We start from the raw sequence: 10,219 nt of genomic DNA on the forward strand, positions 1-10,219 counted from the left end.
CCATTGTAAAATAATCCGATTATCCGGAACGATCGGGACCATCGCTATTCCGGATAACTGATTTTTCCGGTTTTCTGAATCTCTACAAAAAGCCGTTTTTTTTATTGTTAAACCCAACTAAAAAAAATTTTTTTTTGGGAAATAATCTTAAAAAGAAGAAAAAACGATGGAGTAATACACTAATGATTATTTCCAAAATGATGGTAAGGTAAACATCTTTCAAAAAAGAAAGAAAATTCCTAAAATCTTATGAGGAAAAAAAAATTTTATTTAAAAAACTGCGGGAAAATTTATCGAATTTCGTTCCGGTTTTTTGGTTTTCCGGTTTTCTGATTTCCGGATAACGGGTTCTGTACTGTATTATACCCTTGTCATGTCAAAAACCACTTTTTGACGTCAAAAACCCAACCCTGTGTTGTATATTATATCTTCTATTTACTTATTTTAATTATTTGATGCAATTTTATTAAATAAATTCTCTATTTTTAAGAAAAATCTAAATGAAGTCTTGTTGAATGCTTTGTTATATACTATTGTTATTTTATATCCGTCGGTGAACAACTGACCCAATTTTTGGGTTTAAGACTACTAATGTTCAATTCCGTAGCCTTGTCATTTTGAATCAATCCAGAAGACAAGGAAACTCCTGAATCAGTACCTCCAAAGGTATTAATTTGTTATGGGAACATGGAGGACTTTGCGACTCTACAGATTCAATGTGACTAGTCCCCATTTACTACACGAGGAATCTTCGGCTAGTGGGGATCGAACCCACAAACTCTTGGTCAAAATTTATTCTGTTAATTTTTTTATAATGAAAAATGCTTATATTCTGAATTGTTATTTTATATTTAACATTTCTTTTAAGTTATTACGTTTTTATTTACTTATTATTTTTTTTATCTAGGGATGCATTGAATAAGGTATATGACATGATAATGAATGTAGATGAGCTTGATAGTAAAGATGCTGCAAAACTAATGCTAATGGCTCGTCCAGAGCTTGGTGTTACATTCACTAAATTACATTGTTGGAAATTAACACAGTTTTCAAAATGTGTATTTCTTGATGCTGATACTTTGGTAAAATATTTTTTGAACACTTTTAATTTAATGTATATATGTGTGATAGACATCAGATCAGACAACTTTTTTTGCTTAATTTTATTAAATATTGAGAATATTTCTATAAACTTTTAGTAGTTTGCATGCCTATCAATCAGAAGGAATCTAAACATTTGTTTTAGGTGAAAAACATTTTATTTCATGAAATAAAAAGGTGCTGTGACAGATATGACAAAAAATGTATGTGAATTTTGTTTTACGCAGCTATATTACGAATTGCTTTGAACTGGTGTATAATTAAGATTCATAGACTTTAATATAATCAAACATGAAGTAATGGGATTCTTTTTAGAACATGAAGTAATGGGATTCTTTTCGTAACTGTAGTTCGATTGATACGGACTTATTGAAAGAAACTCATAAATAAAATGTTACAAATTAAAAAAACAAAATATAAACAAATGATCTTAGGCCAGACAACCTTACTTGTTGCTAATCAGAACAAGACTTACTCCTTTTAGGAAGGAGGTAACTCCCTAGAGATGGCAGCGTCATCTTTGAATTAACTCAAATAATTGACAAAAAGATAAATTCTGATATTACAATTCTAAAATTCAAAGGAAATATCTTTTAAAAAATACATCATATAGGCTGCACAATCATACAGGCTTGATCTTAAAGGGTTATGTAATTTTTTTAAATTTTTCAGATGATATAGAGCTACCCGGGGTAATTCACGATCACTCTGTTTCTGGGGTAAAAAACGATCACCTAAGTTAAATTTTTTAAAAAAAATTATTTTTTTTTTAAAATTGAGACATGGACAAGAATGCTTGTACACTTTACTAAAGTATAACTACATTTACTTATGCTTTCTGCATTTTCCATTTCAAAGATGGGTTTCAAAATGTGTACATTTCTGCTAAGATCCTCTCCTTCTCTTAATAATAAATATTTTGAGTTACTTTCTTTTCCTTTGATATAAAAATAGTGTAAGCTTTTCTTTAATTGTTTCACATCTACTGTAAACATTATAATTGATTATAGGAAACTATATCAAGTGTTGCCCCCTACAGATGGGGAAATTATTGATCACTGGGGTTAATTCCTGATCATTTTCATTTCTTTTTATAAATACGTAGTATAAAAAATAGCTAATAAATAGTTAATTGTCTTTTATTAAATAACAGTTCATATTAAGTGGAACAATTATAAAATCCATTTTAACTATAATCACAAAATTTGTTTTTAACTGTATATAAAACAAATGTGTTCTGATATGCACCACCATTTCTAGCTTGTCTTATCTTTCTTCTATCTTAATTTTATGTGTGTACATTGTTAGAATAATTTTTTAAGTTGATAAATTAACCTAATATAAATATGGTGAGAAATTATAAGCCTAAAAAGGATTCTAAGCTTCTAGAAAGCAAAAACAGCAAATTTCTTTTAATGATTGAAAATGAAAATTTCAGTGTGAGAGCTGCTGCCAGAGCTGAAGTGCTAATCTTTATTCCTGCTTTTAAATAAAACGTTTTAATAGCTGCTTAAAAATATCTTTTTGGTTTATTTGTTTGATCTTAATGTCTTATTTGTTAATTACCATTGTATAATTATTTTTTTGAACAGCCCATTTACTATAAAAACTGGTGATCAGTAATTACTCCAGAAATGATCAGGAATTATCCCAGAAATGATCAAGAGAAGGGGTAATTCCTGATCAATAAAAATTTAATATCTTTTAAATTCTAATTAGACTTTCAAACAAAAGAAGGTAGCATAGCACTCATCTCACATAGCCTCAAACTTCCAGTAAATATTAAAATTCTATCTTCAATATTTTTTTCACAAAATAGATGTTTGCATATTTTGATCAGGAATTACCCCAGGTCACCCTATATCCTAATTTATTTACCTATTGTTTAAAAATATTTTTAATCATAGAAATTATATTTTTCTTAATGTTGACATATAACATATTTTCTTAATGTTTATATATACCTTAAATATTTAGCTTAATTAGTCATTTAAAACTTTATTTATTTTTACATTTATTAAAATGTTCTTTGATTTATGCATACTTTTTAGAAGTGCATCATAAAATTATGTGTAAATCAAGTTTTTCTGTTGTTAAAACTATTCTTTTTTTTGTTCCTTAATATTTGTACATATTTTTAATACCACTTGTAGTATTTTATTTTTATATGCATTTGTAATGTTTAGTAGAAATACTTGCATTTTAATTGCGTTGGAAATGTAATTTTTATTTAATAGTTACGGTTATTATTGTTAAACTTTTTAGGTTCTAAAAAATTGTGATGAGCTTTTTGAACGGGAAGAATTATCCGCAGCTCCTGATGTAGGATGGCCTGATTGTTTTAATTCTGGAGTATTTGTGTTTAAGCCCTCTATTGAAACTTTTAATGACCTTATTAACTTTGCAACTAAGGAAGGAAGTTTTGATGGTTTGTCTGATTTTTTTTTAATTTTTTAAGGCAGAATATGTTTTCAGTTGTAAATATGGAATAAACATTTTCATAAGTAATATTCTATCTAAAATGATTGATTTTGAAATTTCTTTTTTATTATTATCTGAAAAGCATAAATTAAATGCATATTTTTTTTTTAAAAAAAATTCAAGTTTAAATTTAAATATGGACAGTGATTTTTATAGATTTTTAAATTTGGATATAATTTTAAGCCCAAAATTTTACAATAGCAGAATTATTTTTGAATATATGGGGGAAAATATATATTTACCAGTCATAAATGATTTTTATTTGTCGTGACAATTTTTGCAAATCTTACTTTACCTATTTTGTATGTTGATTTTTTAATATAATTTAATTTTCACAAATTATGTCTAAATTTTCACAAAATAAGTACCTCTCAAAAAAACCTAGACAGACCCCTGAGTTACCTACTACTACTTTATTTCAAGTGTAGTTACTGCAATTGTTTTTTTCTTTACTAAAAAATATTTATATAGTGATAACAAACTACTCTTGTAAGGAAGTCACTACTTAACTACTTTTAGTTGACAAATTTTTCTAAATGATTTAATATATACAGTTTTAACATTTAATAAAAATGAATATTTGAAGAAAAAATTCGTAAAAAATGCTATTTCTTACCTATTTTTTCTTTCAAATTTCACATTTTTATGTTTTTCTTGACAGTGAATATTTATTTCAAGAAAATTGTTAAATATTTGTGATTTTGTTAATGTTTGAAGCTTAGGTTAACTGAAAAAAAATAATAATAAGAGTGCAACGAGGATATTTTCATTGCACTGCTAATGACTTGCATAAGATTAAGTCCAGTGAGTTTTGAAAAATTAGTTGCATTTGAACCTTGATTCTTCATTAAGCGAACTTCAAATCTATTTGCAAGAAAATTGTTATAAATTATTGTTTTATTTTTTTATCTTCCTATTCATAACCCTACTTTTTCTAAGAGTCTATAAATTACCAAAAAAAAATGGGGAATACGGTAGTTTCGCTATTCGCAGTGTATTAGATTCCTCCACTGGTCACTCTGCAAATCCTAGTAAATAAATTTTATGATTGTGTAGTAAAGCAGTAATGATTATACAATGACAGTAGCAGTGTATTACAGTACCTGCTAATATTGCCTGTGAAATCTAGTGATGCAAAATGTAAATCCCGAATTTGGATTTTTTTCACGTACTGAAAAGTGAAAAGTTAATATTTAATCTTTTTTTTATTTTATTACGTATTTAACATTTATAATTATTATTTTTGTTTTTATCATTTGTTGCAAATTTTGCACCCTTTTTAAATTTTTCATTGTTATACTTGTATTTTTATAATACTCGCAAAATAGTTACATATTTGTTTTGTTGTGTTCAAAGGTTTAAGACTAAAGTCACTTTTTGTTTACCTTAAAATAATTTCATTTTTATTTAAAGATTAATCTTAAAAGTGGTAATTATGAATAGCAAAACAGCAAGACTGGTACTTTAGATTTTTTTCTTCATTACTTCTGAAAAAAAATTTCACTTATTGTTTCCTAATGAGCAGCTAGTCTTTAAGTAAGAGCTAAATATATATATATATACATCTTTTTTTCAATAAAAACATTTGAAAAAATGTTTTTATTGAATTTATTTGAAACTGCTATGATTTGTACAATCTTTGAAAAAGGGAATAAGTTTAGACTTTGCTTCTTTGAAAAGCAGTTGTTTAAAGAAATATAAATTTATAAGAATATATATATCACCAAATGAGCCAGAAAACAATTAAAACAAGAAATAAAATGAACTTAATCTGGAAATACAAAACACTTTTAATTTTCTCCCAAGTTTTAATTAATATATCAATAAAATACCGATTACTCTTTTTTTAAATGCATGTTTAACTGAATATCTGTTCTCAAAGAACGGCATGTAAACAAGTTGAAACTAGGCTAGCCGATGTAGTATGGAATTCGGGTTACGCAACTTTAAAATACGCTTTTTTGAGCAATAAAATTTTATAAATTATATTGTATATACTTATTTAAAAATTATATTTGTATTTTATTAAATTTCAAGAAAAAATTATCATTTTTAGGTGGTGATCAAGGACTTTTAAATTCTTATTTTTCTGATTGGAATACAAAAGATATTTCTCGTCATTTGTCATTCATATACAATATGACTACTAGTGCAGTTTATACTTATACACCTGCTCATAAACAGTAAGATTATTTTTCTAAATATTTAAAAATATGCATATCAATTCTTGTGCTATTATTTAGTTCAAAATTGCACTAAATATATTCAAATTAAATATATATATATATTTCTTATGAATTAAAGCTGAGTATTTACAATTTTTCTTTGCTCAAAATTGTGGTTTACTATATATGTTTGCATTTCTGTTGTAGATTTGGACAAGATGTGAAGATAGTTCATTTTTTGGGGTTTCAGAAACCATGGTCTTATGATTATAATGAAACCTTAAATGTTGTTATTGCCCCAAATGTAGACGAATCCTTATATAATTATCTCCTCTACTGGTGGCAAGTTTACAGTGAACAAATTAAAGTAGCTGATAAAGTTGCGGTAAGTAGCCTTGGAATTATATTTCATTCATAATGTTTCCTTTCATTATGTTACTTTCCTTTTAAGTTTCTTCATTTACATCTTGATTTTCACTTTTTTTTTTTATGTCTAGATCTTTATTTTTTTGTTTCTTAGCAAGTTAAAGTTTTATTAAAAACGTTTTTGTTAACTTAGTCTCAAATTTTATTTGTATTTAACATTGTATTGACTAGTCTATTTTATGTCGAAGCATATTGTCAAAAGAGTTTTATACTATATGTTTTAAATTCTCACCATTTATTTTTACTAATTAATTATGGATTTCTACATTAATTATAGGGAAGATAATACACAGGCTAAATAGGACTCTTTTTATTTTAATTATAATTTTAATTAGTTCTTCTACACATAGAATAGCTATGCCAGTCATTATTTACTGTATCTTTAAAAAGTACGAATGTACATTTTCCTAAAATTTTTACATTTCCTTTAAAAAAAAAAAAAAAAAAAAAAAAAAAATAAAAAAAAANAAAAAAAAAAAAAAAAAAAAAAAAAAAAAAAAAAAAAAAAAAAACAAGATTTTGGACAATAATTTTCTATTGAGTTTCTAACGTTTTATACTGTATATATTTAATTTTAAGAGTAAGTAATTCATATTTCGTTCTGAAAGTTTTAAAATAACCCTTCAAACAATATGTACCCCTTGAACTTATGAGGTAAAAATTAGCATAGGAATAAATGAAGCAGTCTGATTCAACCCTTTCATTTTTCCAAATGCGCTACAAACTGTTATAATTTTTAGGGATATTATTATTTTAACATTTTAATACTATTATCAACTCAGTTGAATAATTAAAAAGTTTAGAAATTTTAACACTTTCTTCCAAAAAACCATGAAGTAAGAAAAATATTAGTGAAATTTCTTTTTAATTAGAATAGTTTCCTATAATTGGTCTGAAAATTACTATTCTGAAAAACTTTAGATGATCTACATCTTTATTTATATCTTTATTCTCTGAAAAATATCATTACCTTACATATCAACTGACTTATTACACCTTTCCAGGTGTAGGATAAATCTGCAAGAAATTTTTATTAAAATTTTTTGTGACAAATCTTAAATTGATGAATGCATTTAAATTGATAATGCATTTAAGACACATTTTGATTAAATAGAGTGTGTAGGTAATGTTTTTAAAAAGTGCTTAGTTTCAATTTTTATTTTTAAAAACCCTTTAAGGGCTTTTAAAAAACAAAAATTTGGTATTTTTAAAAAGTGCTTGATTTTTCTTTTTCCAAAATGAGATTTTTTCTTTACCATGTCGATTTTCACCAGGAATTGTGCAAAAAGTTTGGTTTACGCAATTCGTTCAACAGCAATCCATTTTGGCGTACCGTTGGTCCATTTTACATATTCGATGGAATACTTGCGAGTTCACATGACCGTATACTGAGCTGGATTCAGAGGGAAGAATTCCTGCTCTCTCATATGCAACTCAGCTGCATTTTGCAAGATATTCTCAACTTCAGGCTTCATTTTCTGCCCTCTGAAATCTAACCGAAAAATTTCTCTAATTTTCACTGGTCTTGGGGACCAACTAAACATATCCAATTTTTTTCCCTAATAGCAAAAGAAAATTTTATTTCTTTTGTTTATGTCGTCCTTGGTGAAGAGCCATAGTCTTAATCACTTCTTCAAGGCCTTCTTGTGTATTCTAATTATAGACCAGTATCATTATCTTTGAATTTGACTTGAGGACCATTTTCTAATTCTGTATTTTCTTGTGGGCCCCCAGAGCATTCAAGAATTACAAAGCTTCATCATGTCAAAATTTATTCTCCCTTTTATTCATCTAATTTAATAAAAGTAAGAGTTAATTATTGATTGAGAATTTTTAAACATAAGATTTTTTTACCTGAGGGACCATCCTCAAATAGCATAATTTTTTTGAACACTTTTATTGTATTTTTTAAAAAAATTTTTTACTTATTATTTTTTATTGTCGTATTATTACTTTCGTATTAAACTTAAATCGTATATCGTATTAAACTTTCTGTGCTCTTAATTTGTTTTATGAAAAAGCTCAATAATAGTTAGAGGCAAGATTTTAAAAAAGTGAGCTTTAGAAAAGCTTTAGGAAGCTTAAAGAAGTGAGGGGCTTTTAATATTTCAAGTGTAGTAGAAAATCTTATGTTATTCAGATTTGTCATTCTAAGAAGCTTTATTTCATCTTTTAACCTTCCGTTAGTCGCGCGCACCTCACAGGTGCATCCCTACTGCATTTCCACCTCCTTTGCCGTCAAAAGATTTTTCCGGGGGTCGAGCCTAATGTTATGTTCCTAACTTTGGATTACTCAAATGTCCGTGTAAAACCGACCTTAGAACATGTCGATGGAGAGTTGGAACCGCTCAAATCACCCCTCTGGTGCAGCGCGACCATTGACGCAAGTATTATGGATATAATATTTTTATGAATTAAATATATATATTTTATCTCATTTTCTGTCCTACTCAACGTAGCAGGTATAAATGGTCAAGTTATATACGAAGAAAATGGTTACGGAGTAAAAAACCGCAGAACCTTCTTGCGTCAATTGGTTGATTATCTTGGGATGGAGGAAGAGATCCGACGCGGGAACAAGAAAAATTTATCTTCGGTACTTCGCTAAATAAATTTTTTGATATTTATCTCTGTAAAGAATCTTAAATTGGAAACAATTAACTATTTAAACTAGACTAAATTTCATTTGGCTTTCAAAAAATCAGAAACACCTCATAGGTGCAACGCGATTAACCATGTCGGAAACAAGTGCGCGACTAACGGAAGGTTAATGATTTGATTTAAAAACGTTGAAATAAAAAAATTTATTATCTCTGATTTGCTAAATATTATGAGTGTAGAAACTATATAATAATTTACTTCTGACAAAAATCAATACTTATTGTGTTTACATTTCAAAATTATTTAATTTTTCATCAAAATCATTTCATTAAAGAAAACTGAACAAAGAAGAAAAATTTAATAAAAATTTATTAGGAGCCATTCACTAACTTACATATTTAATAAGAATTTATTAAAGTTTTCTTAGTAGGCTTATTTATATATCTTTATAAATTCACTATGATCAATGATATCAATCTTGTTAATGCTTTGCTGAATATGCTTTTATAAATAACTTTTATTTCGCATTAAAATGTTTTTACATAATTAAAATAATTATTAATTCAAAAAATTGAATGAACCACTCAATATTGAATATATTTTAAATTATGTATAAATTGTTTTTATGGTGGCTAATATAATCAAGAGTACAGTTCTTTGCCAGAAACTAGATATTTTATGATGATCATGTGAAGTCTTTGAAAATTATTTTGCATTTTGTTAGTGTATATATGAAGAACTTTCTACAATAGGAATAAAATTTTTTATTAGTGTGCATATCCTAATTATATTTTTTTAAATCGTTTAGAAATATTTTTTTTTAGTGCCGTCATTTGGGGCTACTTTGTGCAGGATTTCGCAGTTTTTGAACTCTGACTTGTAAAAAAAAACTATGTTAATTCAAACTTTAGTAAAATTTATCGATATTATATTCATAACTGGACTCAGACGAGTGAATTTGATCAATATTGGTATTATTTGTATGTAATATTTACAAATAATAAGTCAAAACATACCTTGCACAAAGTAGCCCCCAAGTGGGGCTACTTTGTGCAGCGATAGGAATTCAGTTTAATAATCATGTTTTTAGTAAAATATTTATATAAAATTGTTAAAAAAGTTAATTGTTGACATTTTTAATAACAAAAACATCAAGATGTGTAAAGATATTAGTTTGAAAATAATTTTCAGCGTTGAAAAACCATTTTTTATAAAGAATTTTTTTCTTAAAAAGAATGTTTATTTCAAAACATTTGAGTTTAAACAAAAAGAAACCATATACATTTTTGAACATTGAAATGGATGAAATTTCAAAAATAATAATAATTTCATATTCATTAACATTTATAATATTGATAAATTTGAGCATAACATGCTTGAATGAACATGACAGAACTTGCTCTTCAGTTTCTGTCAAAATCACCTGATGTCCTATAAAATATATT

The 10,219-nt window shown here is 26.5% G+C and overlaps 1 protein-coding gene across 1 annotated transcript in view; it reads left to right on the plus strand.

Annotated features, from left to right (window-relative positions):
- The window catches only part of LOC107440127 (glycogenin-1), a 16,942-nt gene that overhangs the window by 2,901 nt on the left and 3,822 nt on the right, over window positions 1-10,219 (plus strand). Inside the window, exons 3-6 of the mRNA XM_016052959.3 lie at window positions 908-1,082; window positions 3,367-3,529; window positions 5,639-5,765; window positions 5,955-6,132. Of these exons, the coding sequence (XP_015908445.2) occupies window positions 908-1,082; window positions 3,367-3,529; window positions 5,639-5,765; window positions 5,955-6,132 (643 nt within the window). The remainder of the gene's footprint in view (window positions 1-907; window positions 1,083-3,366; window positions 3,530-5,638; window positions 5,766-5,954; window positions 6,133-10,219) is intronic.

The sequence above is a fragment of the Parasteatoda tepidariorum genome, chromosome 1 (assembly GCF_043381705.1).
Source record: "Parasteatoda tepidariorum isolate YZ-2023 chromosome 1, CAS_Ptep_4.0, whole genome shotgun sequence".
NCBI lineage: Eukaryota > Metazoa > Arthropoda > Arachnida > Araneae > Theridiidae > Parasteatoda > Parasteatoda tepidariorum.